The sequence below is a fragment of the Lactuca virosa genome, chromosome 7, assembly GCF_052849685.1.
Source record: "Lactuca virosa cultivar CGN04683 chromosome 7, Lactuca_virosa_CGN04683_v6, whole genome shotgun sequence".
Taxonomy (NCBI): domain Eukaryota; kingdom Viridiplantae; phylum Streptophyta; class Magnoliopsida; order Asterales; family Asteraceae; genus Lactuca; species Lactuca virosa.
In genome coordinates, this window is record NC_136432.1 from 49,888,582 (window position 1) to 49,914,195 (window position 25,614).

Genomic DNA, 25,614 nt, shown 5'->3' on the forward strand with positions numbered 1-25,614 from the left:
TTAATGGGTAAAGTTAGAAACTTTACCCTTAAAAGGACATTTTCAGGGTTTATGTGAAGTATGAAGCTTGGATCTGAAGTGTACGGGCTTAATCCATTAAGATAGCCCAAACAGCAGGGGAACTCGGCGAGTCCAGAAAGGGACGTGATTTCGGGTTGTCCCGATTCTATGCCAGGTAGAACTCGACTAGTCTGTGAAGGGACTCGAAGAGTTGACTCGGTTGATCACGAGTCTGAGTAGTATAGGAACTCGTCGAGTTAGGAAGTAACTCGACGAGTTGAGTCGACTGGGAGTTAACCTAAATTTGACTTTGACCAAGATGTTGACTTTGACCAGGGGTAAAATGGTCATTTTACCCTAAGAAGGATTATCAGATATTGATTAAGTGTTATTGTGATTTGATAGTCGGGGAGTCGTTGGAGCAGCCGTCAGAGATTCCTCACACGATATTTCACAGCTAGCATTCGAGGTGAGTTTTCCTCCAGTAGGACGGGTCTAAGGCACCAAGGTCGGCCCGTATATGCATGTTTAGTAGCCGAGTGTGGGCGAGGCCCGTATCTCCCAGTTAGTCGAGTGTGGGCGGGGCCCGTATCTCATAGCCAACTGAGTGTAGGCGTGGTCCGTATCTCCAAGTTAGCGGAGTGTGGGCAGGGCCCGCATCTCCAAGAGTGTGGGCGGGGCCCGTATCTCCTAGCTGTATGTTATTTCGTATGTGGTAGTTGGGGAGACTCACTAAGCTTCGTGCTTACAGTTTTCAGTTTTGGTTTCAGGTACTTCCACTAGCAAGGGGAAGAGCTCGGGATGACTTCATGACATACACCACAATTTATAGCCTGGGATGTTTTAGACACTGATATTTTGATACATACCCTTGATACCGTATTTGGATATGATGTTTTGGTTACATGACTTGTGATTTTATTATGATATTGATGCATTATGGTTTTCTTAAATGATTTTAAAAAGAAAATTTGGACCGTATTTTTGGGATGTTTCAGTATGATTTCCAAGCACGCAAGTTTTGGGGAGTCTGGTCTGCGTCCTAGATATCGGTCCTATGGCTCCAATTACCATGTAGTATGACTTATCAATCCTTTATGGCCTTATTCGTCATACAGTCACAACTATCTAGGCATAATTGGTATCTCAATTCTGCCATTCCCTCAATGAGATTGTTGTGTAGACATATTCTTTTCGGAGTTCTAACTACCAAAGTATAATTGGCATCACAATGCCACCATCCCCGAATAAGATGGTTGTTTTGATATATTACTTTTTTCCAATACATTCACATTCATATGATGCATGAACACACTACAAATGTTATTATTATTTATTTAGGTTGGTCAACAATAAATTTATACACCAAAAAGTATTATTATTTATTTGTTTTTATATCACCATTTAACAAACCCATAAATTCACATAAAGTTAATAGTAGTGTTTATTATTTGTTCTTTTGCATATTATTTTTCAGTTGTTTGTACTAGAAAATAATTCTTGTATATTCTAGGATTTGGGTCTTAAAGAATTGAATCATAGACTTAGTCATAATGTATTTACTCTTGTTTTAAGGAGGGTTTTCATCTTAAACTTTATGCCTCAATTATATTTCATCATTATTAGATTATTGTTTGTCGGAATATTTTAACGTATAATTCTCTTAATATGTTATCACAAAGTGTGTGAATATATTTGGCTATGCATTTTTATTTTCATCAAACGATGAATCTAAGTGTCTATCTCATCACTTTTCATCTTTGATAATCTTGACAAATTTTTCAATCATGAGTACTTGACCTTCTATTATTATTATTATTAGTGGATATGTGCATCGATCTATATTCTCCTTTTGACCTTTATACAAATAATATAGCCTTAAACAAAAGTGGTACTAATATGCTTGGTTGGAAAACTTGTCCTAGGAAAGCGAAGGGATATAGGTTCACCCGTTAAGTGTGGGTGAGGTTGGGATTGCTCACCCGAGAACTTGGTGACCAAAGATGGACCGTCGGAAAACTTGTCCTCATGCAAGCGAAGGGATATGGGTTCAGTGGTTAAGTGTGGGTGAGGGTGGGATTGTTCACCCGAGAACTTGGTGACCAAAGATGGACCGTCAACAATGATGTTGTACATAAGTGTGGGCAATGGTTTCGAGATACGATGGTGAAATTAGATAATAATATAGAGATACATGTATAAATATAATAAAAATATAAAAAAAGAAAATTATAGAAGTGTACAAAAATCTTTTTATATCGGTCTAAGACTACTCGGAGTGGGCGTTATTGTGCCTAATAACACATGATAACGCCAATGAACACCGCCCCTCCCTCCCGTTAATGCGTGTTAAAGGCATTTCCCGTTACTTCCCGTTACCACCATAACATGTGGTAACGGCGTTTTCTTGTTTTTTCTCCTAGTAACGCGTGTGGGCGTTGCCCACACCCACCTCTCTAAGGGAGGAGAGAGTCATTCCCTCCCAAGCCACTGAACCCACTGCCACATCACTTTTTCTCTTTTGTTTTTCTTCATATTTCCAAACCCACAACACACGGAAATCATATCTTTTTGAACCCACTCAACTCACTCAATTAAAAAAAAAATACAAAACAATCAAATGTAAAATCTTAATTAGCAATAGAGTTATCGGCGGTACCACTCCCGCTTCAACGAATGAGTTGATTGGTTTCACTAACCCACATCATCATCTCTCTACTTTCTCTTTCTTATTTTCTCTTGTACCATGTGTTTTAAAACTTGTATCTTAGTTGTTTTGTATTTTTTTAATTGAGTGAGTTCAAAAAGATAGAATTTATGTATGTTGTGGGTTCGGAAAAATGAAGAAAAATAAAAGAGAAAAAATAATGTGACAGTGGGTTCGTTGGGTTGGGAGGGAACGACTCCTCCTCCTTAAAAGACTAAAACCATGTATGTAGCAAAAATCATTGTCAAGATTCAAGGTGTAACATAAAACGATTGGCAACTAAAAATGTGTATTTAACCATAATTAATGCTGCACAACTCCTTCACACGCATCCACCCCTCGCTTTAAAAATACTAAACACGTGCGCCATCCGCATGTTTAGGAAGTCCTATTTAATCCCACCACTGTCTTTCCCGTAATCTATTCAACATTTTCATCAGAAAATCCATTTTAAAGTCTCCGCTTTTCTCTCCCCACTCACAACCCAACACAACACACCTCCACCACCACTTCCCTATCGCCGGCTGCCGGCGACTTCTCCTTTTCCGGTCATCCTACTAAGTCTGCGATCTTCTGTTAGTCGGAGAAGGATTATTGTTTGTTATATAAGATATATGACGTCGGGAACAAGGTTGCCGACTTGGAAGGAGAGAGAGAACAACAAGCGTAGAGAGAGACGGCGGCGTGCCATCGCCGCTAAAATATTCGCCGGACTCAGAGTCTATGGAAACTACAAGCTGCCTAAGCACTGTGACAACAACGAGGTTTTGAAAGCCCTTTGTAATGAAGCTGGTTGGATTGTCGAAGAAGATGGCACCACTTATCGTAAGGTAATCTCAAATCCACATCCTAATAATTTCCAATCTATTTTGAAATAGCAATCATTGTTCGTTTCCATGGAATTATAGCGTTTGTGATCGATTTACGGAATCTGCACCTTGTAAATTCTGTAAACTCCTTGATTTAGGATGTGCCGATGGTTTTTAGATCTAATTGTTTCGGTTAATAACTTTTAGCTTTTTAGTCAATCCGATTATCGATCTAGTACTAAACGTGAAATCCGAATTCCGATTTATAATACTGGTGATGAATTGTGTCCAAATTAGGAATCAATTACTCAATCAAGCTGAATCGTGCAGCTATCCGTTATTAAAAGCAACAGTGATAATGAAATTTGACTAGTTTTAGGTCACAAGTTCGTTTATGGATCTGGACGTTTGTCGTTATCGGAGACAAGGTAACGTGCTTCCCGTGCATATGGCGCATGCTATCACGATGGAGTAGCACTCAGTCTCAGCTGACCTGTTCTTACATCTCTTTCAGTGTGTTTTCTCTCTCTAACATCGTCAACCATGGAGGCTAACTTACTTTTTTTCTAGTAAAATAATCAATCGTGTTCTCCCCAAGCGTACGATAGCTTACTTTCACGCAACACGAAAGATTCTTTCTATATTTTTTTCTCCCCTGAAAAAGCAACTCTTACATTTCTCCCAAATCCCAATCATATTATCATAGCCATTGTTGCATCTTCTTCTTGTTCATGTTGATCTTACTAATTTGTGTATTTGTGTAGGGTTGTAAACCGGCGGCGAGAGTGGAGGCTAACGGTGGATCAGGATCAACATCCGCCAGTCCATGTTCATCATCATACCAACCAAGTCCAAGTCCAAATCCTTCCTACAATTTAAACCCTAATTCATCATCTTTTCCTAGCTCAATCTCATCCCTGTATACGAACAGTAATCCCGACCCTAATTCTCTTATCCCATGGCTAAAAAATCTCTCATCAGGTTCTTCACCTTCATCAAATTTCCCCCACCATCTCTACTTCCCTGGTGGCTCCGGTTCCATAAGTGCTCCAGTCACACCTCCATTAAGCTCACCCACCTGCCGAACACCTAGAATGACCGACATCCCCGGGCAGGCCGGGCAGCATTACCCTTTTTTACCTTGTTCCACCCCTCAAAGCCCCGGGCGGCAAACACCAACCGGGTCAGGGTGGCTCTCGGGGGTCCAGACCCCGCAAGACGGGCCATTGTCACCCACTTTTAGTCTTGTGGCATCGAACCCATTTGGGTTGCTTTCGGGTACCGGGTCCCGGATGTGGACCCCGGGGCAAAGCGGTATGTGCTCGCCAGCTGTCACTGCTGGGTTTGACCAAAATGCGGATGTTCCGATGTCGGATGTGATTTCGGCTGAGTTTGCTTTTGGGAGTAATATGAAAGGTTTAGTGAAACCGTGGGAAGGCGAGAGGATTCATGAAGAATGTGTTTCTGATGATCTTGAACTCACCCTTGGTAACCCTAGCACTAGGTAAGCACTCGTAGGGTTAAATTTCAATGATGAGAATGAGGAGGACATTTATGTCTTTTACTCAGACGAGACGAGAGATCGAAAGTGAATCCTTGTTCCACCTTTTTTAGTGGGACAAGTATCACAATTTTTGTCTCATTGACATCAACATCTGTCAATGTCAAACTCAATCTCAAATACAGTACAACCGTCAATGTCAAACTCAATCTCAAATACAGTACAACCTGTTATGTTATTTAAAAGATTTATTTTCTGTTTTATTGTAGATAAGAGGAGTGAATGTAGAAGGATGGTGGAGTGTGGAGTGTATTATTTTGGTTTCTGCTTTTGCTAATCCTTCTAATTCAAGGTATTCATTGTTGTTTTGCAACCAAGTGTTATTAAATGTTCTTTCTTAGAATATATATTTTTTTTCTTCAGATAAAGGGAGAGAAATGCATAGTAAATTATAGTTGATAGATAGAGTTCATGTATGGTGGCGCTTTGTATCTCTTTTTTTGAAGAATTCTTCTATTATGCTTTCCTTATTTATTTATTTATTTATTTGTTTGTATTCCTATAAAGTATATCATTGAAACACTAAGTACCAAATTTTATTTTTCATTTCTTGTATATCATTATTTCATGAGGTTTCAATTTCCCAATTTTTTTTTTCATAAACATTCTTATCATCTTGGTGAAGGGATTCGTTATATGGCTTAACTCGGTTAATGTTCGCAGGGCAAGTTAAAGTCATGGAGTTCAAATTTTGATAACTTTTGATAAATCTATATGTTCGTTTGAAAATAACTATATCATTGAAATAATACTTAGGTTGTGTTTGACACGACACAACTAACTTATTTTTCGAGCTTTTTTAGGTTGTCTTGTTTGTTAAACAAAAAATAGCTTATAAGTTAGCTTTTTAAAAAGCTAGTTAGACTAGCTTTTTATTAGTCTTTTAAAAATTTTCTATATATATATATACCCTTTAAATAATTATAGAAACCATATTCTTTTAAATGTCATTTTATGTTATTTTATATTTTTCTGCTAGCTTATTAGCTAGTTTTACCAAATGTCAAATTTTATTAGCTAGTTTTTCATATAACAATTAGTTTTTCAGTTAGTACGTCAAACATAGTCTTAAAAGTAATAAATTCAAATTTTGATAAATATATATGTTGTTGAAAATAAATATATCGTTGAAATTTACTATGAAATACTCCGTAACAATTATAACATTAAGTTGCTATATAAAATTGTAACTATTTTGAAGAATATGTACTTCAATAATATTAACTAATGTCTTCTTCACGTAACTTCTGTATTAATGAAATTAAATATTTTGACATATATATTGCTGAAAAAATAATTATATCATTAAAATTAACTATGAAACAATAATTATAACAAAATTATACTTTTTTTGAACACTATAACAAAAAAAAACATGTATTACAATAACATTTTCTAATGTTATGTCTTTTGTATGTATCTTGCGAATTAATGAAATTAAATATACTTATCGAAATGATTTAGTGTTACCTATCTTATCATATTATCTTGAAAATTGGGTTATGTTGTTGATTTAGTGTTACTCGGCCTTCTCTAATAGTTAAATTTTGAAAAAATTTATACTTTTATATCACATTTTCATTAATTTTTATTGATAAAAGCAAACTTTTGTTATAAAGTGTTAGCTTGGATGAATCAAAAAGGCATTATCGTCTTTTCTATCAAAAGGGATTTTATGTAATTTAACTTAAATCAATTAGAATTAGTTACAGTTTTGTTCAGTTAGCTTTCTTGTTAAGCAGTTTATATTCAAATGGTCTGTATCTGTTGAATTAATCGGTTAATGAGAATGAAAAGTTTAAATCTCTCTTTCTGTCTCTAAACTCATGTATTGTTTATTCTAAAACCAAGCATCACCGTTTACCTTTTCCTCACAGTGAATCTTATTCTATATTTCCATTTGACCTGATTCTAATTGATGTTTGGGGACCGTACAAAAATATTTTATCATCATTATAGACGATCATAGCAGACATACATGGGTTCATTTAATCAGCCACACAAGCTATGCTTTTTCCTTGATAAAAGCTTTTATTTCACTATTATAAGGGTGTAAACGAGCCGAGCCCGAGCCTAACCAAGCTCGAGCTCGGTTCGAGCCTTAAAATGAAGCTCGAGCTCGGCTCGTGAATAATTTAGTGAGCTCGCGAGCCCAAACGAGTTTAAACGAGCCTACACACACACACACACACACACACACACACACACACACACACACATATATATATATATATATATATATATATATATATATATATATATATATATATATATATATAGAAGTAGGATCAAATGAGAACACCTAAAAGATTGAGAACGCGACAACACATCTGAACCATTTAAAAAACTAAATCTAAGGCTATTATCGAATGGGCCATTTATGTAAATTCTTAAAATTACAGGAATTAAAGTGTCACTTTAAAACTGTCATAAGGGTAAAATGGTAATTGATTGTTTACCTATGTTTAGCAATTCCTACAATCTCTCTCTCTCTCTCTCTCTCTCTCTCTCTCTCGCATCTCTCCCTCTATATCCCTGCTTCTGCATTTTTCACAACCCTAGGGCCTCCTCTCATTCCAGCCGCTGCTGGGCGTGAAGAAGCAGCGCAGTTTTGCTCATCTCTTCCGGCTGTGAGGTGTGAGTCGTCGGTCTTGGTGGGTGCTTTGCTCCAGTCGATAGAAGATGAGCAGATGGGTCTTCGGTTTCTTGCCTGATCGAAGGGACGAAGATGAACGGAAGCAACCGACTAACAGGTAACCTTCTTGTTTCATTTTTTTTTGTTTGTGTCGACTTGTATCGATGATGAACTGGGATGTTTTCTTTTGATTGTTTTGATTGAAAATTGATGAATGTTTGGGTTGAGGCTGATTTGTTTAAATGGTCCAAACAAGTGGTTGGATCCGATTCTTGGTTGATTAATGGGTGGAAAGAAGCACCATTTGTGCTCTTGCTGTCGAGGGGAGAAGAAAGAGGAAGGCAACTGGGTTGCCGACTACTGTTACAACATTCAATGGGGTGTTTGGTTGATTTGGTTGGACAAGGAAGGAAGAAGCCAAGGGAAGAGTTAAACGAATTCAGTTTATATTTCGATGTACTTTTATTTGTTCTTGAAGATCAAAGAAAAATTGGCCATATCAATTTTTAGATGTGAAGGACGTGATTTTGATTGTACCAAATTGATTGTGAATTGAAATGGTGCTTGTGTGTAAAATTAGGTGAAGAAATAGTCCAAGCATAAGAAAGAGTGCAAGGTTGTGTTAACCAATTGGTGTGTATATTTAGTGATTTGGTTTACTGGATTATATAATTGGATTTCTTTGTATTAATCTTTGCTTGAGTGTTCAGGAGGTAGAATGGTTGCAATGGGAGGACCAACTTGAAAATTTTCTGAAGAACAGAGGCAAAGATAGAAACACAATCCTAATTTTCGAATTTTTTGGTAATAATTTCTTGAAGGGGTGCGTGAATGGTTGTATTTATTTATGAATAGCACGTGTATTCATTTATGAATAACATTGTAGTTATGTGTGAAGGATTGTATTCATTTATGAATAGCACGTGTATTCATTTATGATAGAATGTGTATTAATTTATAAATAACAGTGTATTCATTTGTGAATTGCAATGTATTCGTGTGTGAATGATTGTATTTATTTATGAATAGTAGTGTATTCATGTGTGAATGATTGTAATTATTTGTAATTTGATGTGTTTTCATTTATGATTGGAAGTGTATTGATTTGGGATTGGGTTTCTATTCATTTTTTTTGAAAAACAAAAACGTGAAATAGTAGAAAATAATATATTTTTTAAGATTTTCTTTTCAGATTTAAAATAAAAGGAAATATTAATTTTTTTAGGTAGTTTTTTTGAAGCGGTCATGAATAATTTTTGGGAAAAATCATAAAAAAAATATTTATATATATTTCATTAACTAAAAGGAAATATTAATTTTGTTGGTAATTAAAATCATTATCCCTAGATTTTAGGAAATCATTAATTAATATTTATATAAAGTTACTAATATACCCTTATAAAATGATTGGTGCAGAACTGTTCTCACGTTCTCAACCTTTTAGGTGTTCTCATTTGATCCTCTCCCTATATATATATATATATATATATATATATATATATATATATATATATATATATATTTGTATGTATAAGCTCGTTTAGGCTCATTTAGGCTCGCGAGCCCACTAACTGAAGCTCGGCTCGAGCTCATTTAATAAACGAGCCTCATATTTAGGCTCGAGCTCGGCTCGGGCTCGTTTAATTCGATCTCGAGTCGAGATTTTAACGAGTCGATCTCGAGTAGCCCGCGAGTAGCTCGACTCACTTACACCCCTAGGTGTTACTATTAAATCTATTCAGACTGGCAATACCTTAGAACTTGTCTCAAGCAATGAAGGCATTAAATTCTTCACATCTCAATGAATCATACATCAACATTCCATAGCTTATACGCCCTAACAGAATGGCGTAGTGGAGCGTAAACATAAGCACAACCATGAAATAGCTAGAGCTCTACTATGGTATGGTATCTGGTATTGGTGCAGCTTATTGGAGTGAATGTGTCAAAACATCTGTTCATCTCATCAATAGTATGCCTACCACAATTTTACATCAACGTTTTCCTTTTGATGTTCTTTATCATGAAAAACCACCATTACATTAGTTGAGAGCAGTGTTGCAGAAAATCGGCCTTGACGGCCGATTAATCGTTTGACGGTCGATTAATCGTTTGACGGTCTTGAACCAATTATGATTAGGGTGCTTGGCGGAAATTGGTCAAAATCGGTCAAAGTCGGGCTCGGCGGTCCTTGGCGGTCATAAGCGGGAATTTTTTTAAAAAATCAAAATTTTTAATTTTCAAATATTACACCAAAATTTTAAATTTTCATATATTTAAGCTTTCAACTTTTATAATATTATACTAAAATTTTCAAAGTTTTAAATTTTTTAATTTTCAAATACTTAGTTTTTTAGAGAATATTAATTTTTTGTATAATTTTATTAATAATTTACGGTCCCCGATTAATCCCCGCCTAGTGTGATTAATCGTTTATCGTCAGTCGACCGTCAAGCTACCGCCACACGATTTTTACAACCTTGGTTGAGAGCATTTGATTTCTTATGTTATGTATCTTCAACAATCACCAAGCAAAATAATTTCATGCCTTGAGCTCATCCGTGCATTTTTATTGGATATCCATTCGGGCAAAAGGCTTACAAGCTCTTGAATTTGGTGACCAAGGACATATTTATCTCTCGAGATGTTAATTTTTTTTTGAAAAACTCTTCCTTTAGCATTCACTTCAGATGCAAACAGTCTTCATCCATGCCTTCTTTTATTCCAAATGTGTCCATTGAGTTTTATGATCAAGTACATGTTTCATCCTCTATTCCATCTGATACCTGTATCTTCCACACCTTCTACCTTACCTTCAATTCCATCAAATAACATTCCCTTACGACGAACTTCTCGTGTTCGTCAACCTCCTTCTCAATTAGATGATTACGATTTTAACAATGTAATTTTAGAAGAAGAACCTTTTACATGTCATCATACCGTTACAAACCTTTATATCACTGATTCTTTATCTCATTCTCCCATTCCTATCATTGAATTTATTTTTCATACTCAAAACTATACAACAAGAACCCACATTTTATAATGAAGCCAAAGGCATTCCAGCTTGGGAAGATGCTATGCAAAAAGAGTTTACTGCTTTGACTAATGCCAACACCTAGGATGTTATCCCACTTCCAAAAGGCAAAAGATCAATCACTTTTTGATGGGTATACAAAATCAAATACTATGTTGATGGTACAATAGAAAGCCATAAAGCACGTCTAGTGGAAAAAGGCTTTACACAAAAGGAGGGAATAAATTATCATGAAACGTTTTCTCCCGTGATCAAATTCAATACAGTTCGTTTCTTGGTTTCACTTGCTGTCAAACGTGGGATATTCATCAATTTGATGTGAACAACGCATTTTTACATGGCAATTTACATGAAGAGGTTGCTTCAGTCAAAATGCCACTTTCATACAAGTTAAAACTTACATCTATTATGGAAAACTCGTTATCTGATCCCATTTTATATCACTAGTTGATTGATAAACTCAACTTTCTTCTACATACACAACTTGATATTTCTTTCTCTATGCAATATCTTAGTCAATTCAACCAAACTCCATGCCAACCTCATTATAATGTTGCTTTACATATTTTGAAGTATCTTAAAGGCATAATTTATCAAGGCATTTTCTTCAACAATAAACCAGAGTACTACAACATTGAGGCTTATTGCGATTCAAAATGGGATGCATGCCCTTTGACACGTCAATGTGTTAATAGCTTCTTTGTTATCTTTGGTGGTAGCCCTATTCCATGGAAGTCTAAGAAATAAGTGATTGTTTCCCTTTCTTTCATAGAGGAAGAATATTGATTTATGAGGCGTGTATATGTTGAACTTGCATGGAGTAATGATTAATCGATTGTTTATGGAGTTACAAAGTTATTGATCTTACTTCCATTCCACTAAAGTGTGGCAATTTAGCATCCATATATATAGCCACTAATCTCGTGTTTCACGAACGCACAAAGCACATTGAATTAGATTGTCATTATGTTCGAGAGAAACTTCAAGCATGCCTCATTTCTTTGTCTCATGTGAACACTCAACAACAACTAGCTGATGTGCTTACCAAGTTTCTCACCTATCCTCATCACCATCAAACTACTTCCAAACTTGGTCTACTTCCATATCCTCCGGGGAGGTGTTAGCTTGAATGAATCCAAAGGTAATTGTTGTCTTTTCTATTAAAATGGCTTTTATGTAACTTAACTTACAAATAAGTTAGAGTTAGTTACAGTTTTGTTCATTTAGCTTTCTTGTTAAACAGTTTATATTCAGATGGTTTGTATTTGTTGACTTAATCAGTAAGTGAGAATGAAAAGTTTGAATCTCTTTCTCTTTCTCTTTCTTAATTCTTTGAAGATCAACATAAACCCACCTTGATGTTTAATATTTTAAACTTTTTTTTTAAAAGTTAACAATATATATTTATCTTTCACATATGTTATATAATTACTCTCATATGATTTTCAATTTTAAGTCTATATCATTATAAAAAAATAACGCAAGTTGGTATTAATATTTTAATAACAAAAAATGATTAAATAATATGTTATGATAATGTTTTTTTAGGGTTTAGGTAATTTTTGGTCACTTAACTTTTTGTTGTGTGCTCATTTGGTCACTTAACTCTTTTTAAGTTTTAAAAGGTCATCAAACTTTTGGCTTTGTGCTCATTTAGTCACTTAACTTTTGGTTTGGTCACATTTAGTCACCTAACTTTTAAAATTGTGCTCATTTAGTCACTAAACTTTTAAATTTTTTCAAAAGTTTAGTGACTAAATGAGCACAATTTTAATTGTTAGGTGACTAAATGAGCACAAATCTAAAAGTTAAGTGACCAAACCAAAAGTTAAGTGACTAAATGAGCACAAATTCAAAAGTTTGATTACCTTTTAAAACTTAAAAAGAGTTAAGTGATCAAATGAACACAAAACCAAAAGTTAAGTGACCAAAAATGACCTAAACCTTTTTTTTTTTTATCTTTGATATTTATATCATTTTGAAAATTTAGACATTTATTTCTTTCTGATATATATTTTTTAAAATACGTTCAAATCGTTTTTTATATTTTGTCAAATAGGATAAGTAATAGAAAATATAAACATATAAAATATAAAATATAAGGAGGATTGTGAGATGTATTTGCCTTGAATATGATTTGTATTATGATTGAGTATATATAAAATACATACAACAGAATAGCAACACGACATCTGAAGATCCGAAAAACATCATAGTTAGGCATTGTGTGAAAGAGCATTTCGAATGGACTTTTACGGGAAAGAACCTTTGCAGGTAGCCGATTGGTGATGTAGATAGCAGAACTGAATGAGTGTACCTAAAGAGATGCTGGTGCATGAGCATTAAATAACATAGCTAGACCGATTTCTGTGATGTGTCTATGTTTGCGTTCAACACTTGCGTTTTGATGAGGTGTATATGGACAAGAGACCCAATGATGAGTGTTATTTGTATTGAATAGTTGACTAACACGGTGATTGAGAAACTCAGTGCCCCATCACTTTGAAATTATTTAATTTTGCAATTAAACTAAGTTTGAGCAAAAGTCATGAAATTTTATAAAGTTGTTGCAAAATCTGACTTTTTCTTAAGTGGATAAAATCAAGTAAACCGTGAGTAGTCATCTACAAAAATAGCATAGTAGAGAAATCCTTCTGTGGATTCTACAGGTGATGGACCCCATAAGTCATAGTGTATGAGGTCTAGAACATGTTTAGCATGTTTGAAGTTGTCACTAAAAGGTAAACATGAGCTTTTGGAGAGTTGACATAAAGTGCATAAACCAGGCTTGGGTAAAATAGATGTAATTGACAAAGAACCAACTTTATGTAATAAATAAATAGTGTCAAAAGCTACATGTCCTAATCTATTATGCCAAATTTTAAAAGATGCAATATTTTGGTTATTTTTTAAAGCTGCAACAAAAGCCTTGGTTCCTTGCTCAAGCACATAAAGATCATTCTCATGTTTTCCCTTTGTTATTGTTTCCTAGGTGCTGCGATTCCGAATGACAAAACATTTGTTAGAAAATAAGATGTCAACATGTGAGTCATCTGTCAATTTGCTAATAGAGAGGAGGTTCTTAGTAATGTGGGGAACCAAAAGAACATCCAAGAGGTTAAGATTTATGGATATAGTAGAGTTACCAATGCAAGAGATGTTTAGAACATTACGATTCCAAAACACGACATGTTCTTTTCCAGAATAAGGAGCAGAGTGATCAAGGTGACTTGATGAGTTTGTCATGTGAGTCGATGTACAAGAGTCGACATACCAATCTGGCCTAGAGTGGGTTAAGTTGCATTGGTTTTGGAAATCATGATATAGATTTGCATTGATAGAAGTGTTACCTTTGGAAAACTTGGATAAATCAGGGCAAGAAGAGGCATAATGCCCATTCGTACGACATAGTTGGCAGTGAGGAGGACGTCTGCCCCGTCCCCATCCTACAGAGAGATTTCCCCTCCTACGTCCTACAGAGTAAGTACCATGGCTGGAGTTACTTACACGATAGGTACATTGAGTGACACGATAGTGGTGAGATTGAAAAGTGATAGGAGGCTGGGTGGAGTTGTGATGTATGGAGTTGAAGAACAACTCATGACTCTCAGCTTGTGATAATAGGTTACGAAAGGGAGGAGACGACTTGATAGCATGATGGGCTGTGGAGAAGGATTCATAACCAGAACCAAGTCCACATAGAAACCAATGAGCTTTGTCAAGTTCATCAACGGGTTGTCTAGTGACAGCCAATTGATCACATATTGCTTTATACTTGCGATCATATTCGGAGACAGTGAAAGTACCTTTTTTGTAGTTGGCATAAGGACTCACGCTTGGTGTGTATGTGTTCCATGTAATCATGGTTATATGCGTCTTCAAGAGCTTTCCATATTGTCTGGGCAGTGTTGAGTCCAAGAGTTTCTGTCATAGCTTCTTCCGAGAGAGATGATTGGATGATGAGCAAGGCTTGTTTATGGGCTTTGATCCATGATGCATACATAGGGTTGGCAACGAGTTTTCCTTCAAATTTTATGGTAGGAGAAGGCAAAGGAGAGGACCCATCAATATGTCCCAAAATATCCTGATATGATAACAATGGAGTAATTTTATTTTTCCACATTAAATAATTTGTGGAAGAGAGCTTGATAATGAGAAGATGTAGTATGCTATTGAGAGAGATGTGAGTTTCGAATGTAGACATCTGTATGAAGAACATCTGAAGAACAAAGAAGAAACGAGAAAAGATAAAGAGACGAAAATGGGTCGGCTAGGGTTAATGTTGTGCCCTGGCTGATTCCATGTGAGATGTATTTGCCTTGAATATGATTTGTATTATGATTGAGTATATATAAAATACATACAACATAATAGCCGAATAAAAAAGAATTTAAAAGCTATACATATCATTATCTATCATTATCTTATTGATCGCCAATAAAGATGACCTATTAAAAAACTCATATCTTGAACAGTAAAATGCTTTCTAAAAGATTTTTCAAATAATTTTTTTTAAACTATGAATTGAAATGCTTTTACAACTTTATTATGATTAATTAATTTTATAAATGGTTTTTTTGACAATCTTTTAATTACCATAATGTCACTTTTAAATTTAAGTAAGCTTTAATTTTTGTTATTGCAAATTAATTTTAAAAATACTTATTATTATTCAAAAGTTATAAATACTATAATATATATGTATAAAATTTTACCTTTATGCAATTATATTACATTAATGAATGAATTTAGAATTACTAATAAAAAATATTTTGAAAAGTTATAGAAACGTCAAACGAAATGTGATGTATGTAATATAATAGATTAATATAAATTTATTTGAAATCATATATGACAATTAATCTAATAAGAGGTTTATAAATGTATGTAATATAATAGATTAATATAAATTTATTTGAAATCATATATAAATGTATGCCAAAATAGTTTTAACGTATTAAAGTAAAATTGAAAAATAAACATTGATTTTATTAATAATTTATGTTTGATCTTGAATTCATAGATAAATAATGCATTGAATACAAAAAAATATTATTAAAATAACTATCTAATAATTATAAAATATTTAAAGGACATAAGTTCTTAAATAATATTTTTAATTTTTTGATCAATTTGTTCATTAATTGTTTGAAGTTTACTAATTTTATTTATTTATTTTTACATATCATCATAAAAAATAATATATATATATATATATATATATATATATATATATATATATATATATATATATTACTATATTATTATACAAACCTTACTATTTCTAAAAATAAATTTAAAAATAAATTTAAGACGTTCAAGACTTAAAGCTGAATGTACAATAAAGTCATGCATATCTTTACGTCTCTCACTCATCGGTTTCCTAATTATCTACTTTGTTCTCTTTGACCTGACTTTTTCTCTGCTTAATCGTGATGACCAATTCGAAGCATAAATCAAGGAACTAGTTACATTCTCTCTCATCTTTTCTCTCCAAAATCGAACGCTCCACCCTCTTTCATCTCCTTGATCCGTTAACAACCACCACATCATCTTCCGCCCTAATGATGACACCCATGATATGTCCCTTCATTTTGAATTTGAAAGCCAAATATGTTCACAACAGCTGCCATCGACGACCATTCCACCGTCCTCTGCTGCCATCGGTGATGGTGTTCCCCAGTTTTTTTGCTTTGTGGGTTTTCCTCGGTTCAAGTGTCTTTGTCGCCTCCTAACACTAACATCACTCTACATCGTTCATGGTTTTGTTGTTGGACATGAAGGTGAATCAAGGAATTGGAGATGGAAGGGAATCACATCAGATCATAGCTCGATTTTCCATCTTCCGGTTTTATTTCATGCCCTAATTGTCGCTATGTAGGTCGATTATGGAAGATGTAGTTCTTATTTTGAAGTTTTTGATTTTTGCCAATGTACGTTCAAATTGGAGTAGCCGACGTCGATTTCGGTCACTACCGTTGTGTTCCACTTTTCTTTAAGCAAGGGTGATAGGGAAATCAGTGACACCGACTTCGGCCATTTCATTAAGCTATTGATTCGATGACGGATTGGTTCTAAGACATCGTTGTCTGGTATCCATTTCTATTCTCTCTGTTAGTGTTAGTACTTAGTAAAGTTAATATTGTTTTTGTTAACTGCTGTCACATTTCAATTACTCGCCATAGACCGCTAATGGAGGAGAAATTCGTTTTGTTGCTATTGCAGTTGTACCTCACTAATATTTCTATGTTTGCAGTATTGAATCAGGTCATTTCATTGCTTAATCCATTTTATCACAAGGATTTATTTCACAGGAATAAGTCAAAGGAGGATTTGAGGGCATCAAGGTATTTATATTTGTCTTGCATCTTAAAGTTGTTCAAAACATAGCTAATTTGAAGTCAAATGCACCTCCAAGTTCATGGCCCACGACGAACTAAATTAGTGCAATATCGGCGATCGACTAAGCATCCCTTATTTGTTATGTAAAATTCTTTTTTTCTGCGAACGACGCCTTCCGTAATCCAAGTCCTCTTTGTTAGCTATTCGAAAAAAAATGTCATTCCAATCACTTTTACCCTGTTGCTCACAATTGATCAGATATGGACTTCCCTGTTCACAAAAGCTAAAGACTAAAGGTTCAGTATCGGTCCAACACCACTCTCATCCTTACCGGTAACCTGTGGATCACCTTAAATTGCTTATACATACAATTCTTGCTTCATATAGTGATATCTGATGAGAATTTCGCAAGTAATGTATATAAGTTTTGTTGTATTGTAAAAACCTTGCATTAGTTAACAAATAATTGAAACTTAAATCCGTAGTTATTATGTTTTTGTTCAATAAAAACATACAAACTTCAGCTATCAGATACTTTTGCATAAAGACATCCCAATTTACATATCCATATCTATCTATTACATTTCAATAATTCTTCTGATTGTTTCCATGGCAAACCAACATAAATTAGGGCACTTAACTGGTAGGGTTTGATTTAAAGCTGAATTTGTCGGAATCTGTTATCTAGCGTCATTGAGTGCACGCCATGTATTTGATGAAAGTCCAATGATGATTTTTAAATACCATTAGCAAATTTTAAGACTGGCGTATGAAAATTTCAATAATACTTTTTTGGTACTCTAATTAGGAAACAAATGGCCTTATATGGTTACTGTACCAGATTAGATGGGTTTTGATCAAGGCAACGTTGAAAGAAAGGCAAGAATTCAAGTAGATGAGTTCAGGTGACCCCTCTAACAGTCACCAAATCAATAATACGTTAAGTTGCATCTGTTCTATGAAGGTGATTCATAAATCCAATGAATTTTCTATCTACTTCTTGAATTTTGCCTCTACATACATTGTTGTGTTATTGTTTCTTATACATTAAACAAATTTATCCATTTTAGAGCTGATGAAGAGTTTATTTGTCGATCAGAAACTTGATTCCAAGTATTCATTTTCTAAAGTATGATTTTGTTTTCATTTTTGAACTAAATTAGGTTTTGAGTTGAACTGACTGGCCTTTGGGCATGTGAATTATTTCTTGGATCAGCCTGAATGATTCTATTACATGTTTTTTTTACTCTTTTGATTTATTATTCAAAGTTTCCCCTCAATCCAGCTTTTACCCATCTCGAACCGTCACCATCGTTAGAAGACCATAGCATCAAAGGTCGCCTTCTTTTATGACACCATCTTCCACCCCTGCTACAACCGCATCACCAACATCGCACATTATAGGTTCGTCTCTCTCTCTCTCTCTCTCTCTAAACCACTTTACAACCACCACCACTCAGATTTATTTGAAAACCCTAGAAAGTGTTTCAATTAACGGTAAGAGTGCATCATACTCCCATTACAATTGCATGCTCCTTTTGAGTTATTTGTTGTGTGGATTTATATATGTATCTCTAAGTATATGTGTATGCACCTATGTGTCTATTTGCGTTTGTATCTTTGTATCTATCCATCCATGTGTGTATTCGTGTGTACAACACTTGATGTGAAAAACAAGCTCTTAATTTGCATTTTTTTATCAGATGCTGAAAAAAAAAAGAGCTTGGAAGCGAATTTGAGATGGTTGGAAACGGGGCCCTTGGCTTGATTGATATATTTAATGTTAGAAGGGCTTTCTAATACCTTTTCAAGTTTATGTTTTCAGGAAATGCTTGGATCATCACTGTTTATCTAAAAAAATCGTCCTTTTGACATAAACATGGGTGGTAATGGCAATTTTGTGGTTTTATGAAGTACTTGACACCTACACGAAATGTACACCAACGTAATACATTGTAATTAAGTGTTTACAAGTAATTTTAAATAAAAAATTTCCTAAACTCTGTAGTTTTCTTCATACAACATGTTTCAAACCAGCACCTATTATGATTTGAACATGCCCCTGATCTTGATTGAGATTGGCTAATCAAAGTATACAAGCAATAGGTATGAAAACGAATTAATTTGATGTTTTTATCTTTATAAAATTTAGTTAATAGTAATTAATTTCTAATGCCAAATGGACCACACCTTACCATGGAAGCAGCAGGGGGGAGGATGAGGTAGCTATTTTTCTGCATCTTTTGAACCAAATGAGGCTGAATACTTTTCTAGAGCAGGTATGTATCAAAAAATGGCTTTATTCGCTTTATGTGTTCTTATATCAGTTAAACTATTGCCTAATTGCATTTGTACCCAGTCACGTCATGATGCCTAAGTGCATATTCTGAGGTAAACAACATTGCCCTCTCTCTTTCTGTTTTTTATAATCACAGATACATATTAGATGTTATTTTTTTTTGTACATATTAAGATGGTTTAATGGCTTTCTTATCTTATGTTTTTTGAAAAGTTTTGAACGCACTTTCTTTGGTTTGTATAGAAGAAGCCCAAGAAGGTAATCTTACTATGTTTTTGCTCAACATAAATTCATTTGTGTACTTTCAGGAAAAGCTACACAGAAGCAAAACATGAGGTTTGTCGTTACCCCACCCCTAATACACACATATCAAGTATACCGTTTTAGGGGCAAATCTGTCCAAATTTTTTGTGATGCCTCTATTAATTGCATGGTGCATCTTTAATTTGGATTAGTCAAATATGTTCACTATTGATGGTTTTATTGATCATTTTATTTTATTTTTGCCATTTCTTCAAAGTAAATTCTTTTAGTTTCTTTGAGAATGCATTTCCTTCATCTATAGTAATGATTATGTGATAAATCTCATAAATTTGCCAATATGGTTTTATAGGAGCTTGGACAGGAGAGAGCATACATTAGTGACACAGTTTTTAATGCATCTTCAATGTTTAGGGGCAAATCTGTCCAAATTCCAAAACATTGGTGATAGGCATATAATAAGAGCATGTATGAAGTGTTCTGTTTATACTTTAAGTGCAAATTTGTCAACAATGTTTAGCATTTTATTGCCACTTCATACTATAACAAATTACTCATTTTCGTTTAAATTTTACTTACCAAATATAAATATTCAACTTGTTTCAAACTTGGATCAATCTAATAGAACTTCCACTGCCTATGAATTTCATATTGAGTAATTTACAAAATGGTCCCTGTGATTTACGATATCTACATTTTAGTTTACAACTAAAACCTTTTCTAAATTTGATCCTTCTTCTAGGTTTCATATTGTTTTGTTGTTAGGGACTTCTCTTACCAATAGCTTTTTTAAATATAAAATACAACAAATGCTATAAAAAGGCATACTAAAATGTAATAATTAAAAAAACACTTATATAGCAATATATAAATAAACTCAAGACAATTAAGAAATTAAATATAAATAAATAAAAATGATATTTTATTTTTTAATAACGACCAGGTTATCCATAAAAATATTATTTGTTAGTATGTTTATTATATTTTGAATTCATGAGCAAACATTTCTGTTTAAAAGTGTTCAATTTATCATTAGGAACCAATTTCTAAAGTATAATCATGAAGTGCGCTACAAGCTGATAAACGGGTCCACATCTATAATAATGGAAATTAAAAAAAAAAATAAACAAACAAATATTCCTTCCATGTTTTCTATTTTTTTCTAATTCATTATCGGTAATCCCTTCGAGTGGTTTTCTAAAAAAACAATATGTCAACAACTTAAACAGAAAAATATAGTAATTTTTATGGAAATGAGTTTCCAAATAATAAAACAAATCCAAACAGAAGAGAAAATACTTTCTTATTCGACTATGTTTTGCGATAACAATCGATAAAGCTTAGGAACAAACAATTTCAAAAGTAGGTATGTATCTACCAGAATCAGTATTCTCACATGGACAACTTTATGTAGCATTTTCCAGAGAAACATTACGTGACAATACAAGGTATTAGTAAATCATGAAAAAAAGTTCAACGATGACGAAGTCTATATAGCTCAAATGTAGTGTAAAAAGAAGTATTACGTGATTAATATTGTACAATCAATAATCACTAATTACATTTACATTGTTTTGAGTTTATTTTTTAGTCAGTATAATCTGATGATTAAAATTAAAAAAGTTGTTATTGAAAATCTTAATAAATTTTTGAAAAATTTACATAAATGGTCCATGTGGTTTCTCATATTCTTGGTTTTCATCTTTAACTTTTTTTCGTTACAGTCCACATAGTTTTCGTCCCAAAAAGAAGCTAATAGCCGAAAAAAACTATTCCCCGCCGCTGCTTTGCGCGGGTAACGACTAATATATATATATATATATATATATATATATATATATATATATATATATATATATATATAATACGGTTGATAAACCTAAAGATATCATCTTAAAAATAGTAATCTATCATGTGAATTGAATGTTATCGAGAATCGAAATGAAGTTTTTTTTTTGTTAATTGAAGTTAAATTTTTAAAACTATATTTTCAATGTGTGTGTGTGTGTATATATATATATATATATATATATATATATATATATATATATATATATATATATATATATATATATATATATATATATTCAAATTTGGATTGACATCTATTTTGCGGACGTGTGTACATTGCTATTATGTGAGAATGACAAAGAAAATATATTGTTTGATAATGTGAATACGTTCAATCATATATAATTATTGTCATTATCACATATTCTCACTAATTAAATCATTTATATAGTTATTGTAGTCTTTTTTATTATTCTCATTCTGTCAGAATATTTATTGAGTCATATATTTGTACGAATGAAAATGAGTGAAAAGCGATGTGTGAGAACAAAAATGAATAAGAATTAGTGAGAATGCATGAAAATGACGATAGTTTTGTGAGGTTGAACGTATTCATATTAGTAAACAACCTATTCTCTTAGTAATTATCGTAGAATAACATTGTCCACACGTCCGCATCATAGTTGTCCATCCACATTATCCACATTATCCACATTATATATATATATATATATATATAATACGGTTGATAAACTTAAAGATATCATCTTAAAAAAAGAAATCTATCATGTTAATTGAATGTTATCGAGAATCGAAATGAAGTTCTTTTTTTGTTAACCGAAAGTTAAATTTTTAAAACTATATTTTCAATGTGTGTGTGTGTGTGTATATATATATATATATATATATATATATATATATATATATATATATATTGAAAATATAGTTTTAAAAATTTAACTTTCGGTTAACAAAAAAAAAAACTTCATTTCGATTCTCGATAACATTCAATTAACATGACAGATTACTATTTTTAAGATGATATCTTTAAGTTTATCAACCTTATACTGAGAATTTATTTAATACAAGACAATAATACAAATTATTAATTATAGTATTATTTATAAATATTAGTATTATCACAGTTTCAAATGAATATAATGTAAACAAAATGATTTTCTTTATAGTTGCAAACTTTGAACAAAAAAACTCCTCACCTTGTCTCGTAATATGATGCTTGTTTAGCTAGATATAAAATGCTCAAAACTTATCAAGAATAATCTTTATTTGTATAAGAATTAAGTTCCAAATTTTATAAAAGTTCATTAAAAGCTCAACTCAAACAACTCATAAAAATTCTAAACATACATTAATCGAGTTATTGCCGAGTTTATTTTTAATGATGTCAAACACGTACGTCGCTTTTCCCGTCATGATGCCCTTCGTGCAAGCTCTTAATTGTCAAGCGAACCTTGCTCTCATACCATGACAAAATCAAGAAAACGTCATTGTCCTAATTAAAAGTAGTTGGTGACTAAATACAAGATATAACTTCTAAAATAAGATAAATAGATGATAAGTATAAGAGATAAGGATAAACTCAAATCTTTATCAAATTGGTATTGGTTTCATTTTTTATATTAACTTCGTTCATCTTTACAAATAATAGTCATTTAATTTACCTTTTGTTGTGAATATGGCGGTGTTCTTTATTTCTTATATATATTATGTTGCTTTTATTGTTAAAAAATATAAGTAAACACAAAAATATATTACCTCTATTGATAAAGAAACAAAGTACGTTATTTCCATTGCAATTTGGTTGCTTATAAACTTCTTCAAATAATTCAAAATGAAGAAAATAAAATTAAATTCATATCACAAAATGGGGCTTTTGTATCTTGAGTAATTTGAGGGTCGAATGAGGATATCAACAACAATGAGAGGTGAACAATGTAAATTGCTACCAAAAAACAAGATGGCCCATGCAGGTCTCGAACCTGCGACCTTCGCGTTATTAGCACGACGCTCTAACCAGCTGAGCTAATAGGCCATTTTGTTTAGAATTGATCATTGTTGAGATTTAACCACATATAGTTTCTCTTATTGATTTGTATGTGGTTGCTGTTCAAAAGGCATGCTACATATTTCCGAGGTTAATTGTAATACCACGAATTAGGTCAAGAATGTCAAAGATAGAGGTCCAAAACAAAATGCTAAATCAATTATAATGCTTGTATAGTTCACTTTTAAGTCAAACTTTTGATATCTTCTAAGGCTGGTGGGTGTGGCATTCGGTTTCCGTTTGGTGAACTCGGCAAACATCGGGCCGAGGCATGGGCATGCCGAGCTCGGCTCGGCAACTCGGCTTGGACCGATGAGAGAGTTTTTTTTCTTCTTCTTTTAACCTATTTATTACTTAAACCTTTTTTTTTTCAAAAATTACATCTTTCCAAAAAATACATAATTTCAAAAATATAACCGTTTTTTTTTTCAAAATTTCAAATTTTAAACCCTGAATCTTCAACTATAAATACCTTCATCCTTATTAACTCTTCACCCTATTCAAATCTCTTTAATTCTATTATCTTAACTTTCTTATTTTTCCATTCTTTTCTACGCCTCATCATAAAAAATGGCTATTGTTTGGTCGACCGAAGAAGAGATCTTACTCGCTGGTTCATGGATTGATGTAGCAGAAGATCCAAGTGACTACCTTTCGACTACTATTTGGAGTAGAGTCGCCGACATATACAACCGCCAAGCCCTTCAACCACGAAGAAAAGATCTGCTCTACGCCAAATGGAGAAACGCACACAGACTCACAACTAAGTTTACTATTGTGTTTCGTAGGGTGATGCCTGATGCCGGAAATGGTGAAAACGAAAATACCGTGTTACTGAATGCTCTTGAGGCTTACCGTGTTGAAACTAACAAAGATTTCAAGTTTGTTGAGTTTTGACAAATTGTGAGGTAGAGTCTCAAATGACTCGATGTTTGAATTTATAATGTGATGTTTATGAATTTATAGTATTATTGTGATATTTTTAATTTCCATGTTGTTTTTTTTTTGAATTTCTATGTTTTTTTTGAAGTTCTAGTGTGATGTTTTTTTTTTCTAAATTTCTAGTGTGATGTTTTTTTTTTTTTTTTTTTTTTTTTTTTTTTTTTTTTTTTGAATTTATATGTTTGTTTTAATGGAATTTAGGTTTTAAAAAAAATAATATGTTTGCAATATTTATTTTCTAAATTAATTAAATATAATATATATTTAGCATGCCAAGTGTGACAACGTGCGCCTAATAAATGACAAGTTTTGGCTAAAGTGTGACAAAAATGACATGACACCTATATAAAATGTGGCAAGTATGACACCACACCCACCGGCCCAAAGAATTAGAGGACTCTCATTCCATCAAATTCATTATGCGTTAAATAGGTCATAGCAGTTGGATTATTCACAAGATCTATCACGCATCACAAAAACTTATGAACATCTTTTTAAAAGAAGAGTAAATAAAACGAATAATTCATATGGTTTGGTTCAATTCGTGAGTTTTATTTTTTTTGTTTTTGTTTTTTTTTTCGAATCGTTCATAAGTGTTTTTCTTATCACTCGTCCCCATCAGATATGTAATCAGTTGTTAGTAATTTCTTATTTGATTTACTTATCATTTATTTATAATTTATAACTTTTTATCAATGTTGCAGAAAAACGGTTTAGGCAGCCGATTAATCGCCGCCTAGATGCTAGGCGGCTTCTACCCTATAACATGTATAGCTAATCGGCCAAGATAATCGGTGTTGGTAAAATACGGTCAAAGTCGGAGTTACATGGCCTCTACCCAATAACGTCTATAGCTAATCGACCAAGATAAAATAGTCCCCACCCATAACCCTACCCACTCCATCTCATCCTATTTCCATCCCACCCACCTAAGACCCTAAACGTGATATATCTTTCTCTCCCTCTATGTTCTCTAAACTCAATTGAAGACACTGCCGCCAGAATCTTTTGGTCCGTCGTCAAAATCATTTGCTAGGCCACCATCGACAACCTGCTATTTCTTACCAACCACCTTGTTTGACAACTCTTATCGCTGATTGACGCTCCAAAGACACCACTGGCCACCGGTGAAAGAATAGTGTTTTGGTCAAAAATTGATAAATTA

At 33.2% G+C, this 25,614-nt stretch overlaps 1 protein-coding gene and 1 non-coding gene across 4 annotated transcripts; one reads left to right on the top strand and one right to left on the bottom strand.

Annotated features, from left to right (window-relative positions):
• The first annotated feature begins 3,117 nt into the window (after nt 1-3,117).
• Nucleotides 3,118-5,632, top strand: LOC145124345 (BES1/BZR1 homolog protein 3-like). Of its 3 annotated transcripts, XR_013715601.1 has the most exons (4): nt 3,118-3,537; nt 4,281-5,020; nt 5,287-5,369; nt 5,441-5,632. XR_013715601.1 is itself a non-coding variant. In XM_079059652.1 (3 exons), exons 1-3 carry the CDS (start codon nt 3,322-3,324, stop codon nt 5,288-5,290), a joined length of 960 nt encoding a protein of 319 aa, XP_078915778.1. In that variant the 5' UTR covers nt 3,118-3,321; the 3' UTR covers nt 5,291-5,632. The 3 variants fall into 3 exon arrangements, 2 of the variants coding, with proteins under 2 accessions (XP_078915778.1, XP_078915779.1); XM_079059652.1 differs by having other exon boundaries at nt 5,287-5,632; XM_079059653.1 differs by lacking the exon at nt 5,441-5,632 and having other exon boundaries at nt 4,281-5,390.
• Nucleotides 5,633-23,421: 17,789 nt separating this feature from the next.
• TRNAI-AAU (transfer RNA isoleucine (anticodon AAU)) lies at nt 23,422-23,495 on the bottom strand. Its single transcript has one exon. It is a non-coding gene; the product is annotated as a tRNA-Ile (tRNA).
• Nucleotides 23,496-25,614: the final 2,119 nt, after the last annotated feature.

Coding starts and splice junctions, on each gene's coding strand:
- LOC145124345 (XM_079059652.1), top strand. CDS start 3,322: ATGACGTCGGGAACAAGGTTGCCGACTTGGAAGGAGAGAGAGAACAAC. Junction 3,538..4,280: donor ATGGCACCACTTATCGTAAG/GTAATCTCAAAT, acceptor GTATTTGTGTAG/GGTTGTAAACCGGCGGCGAG.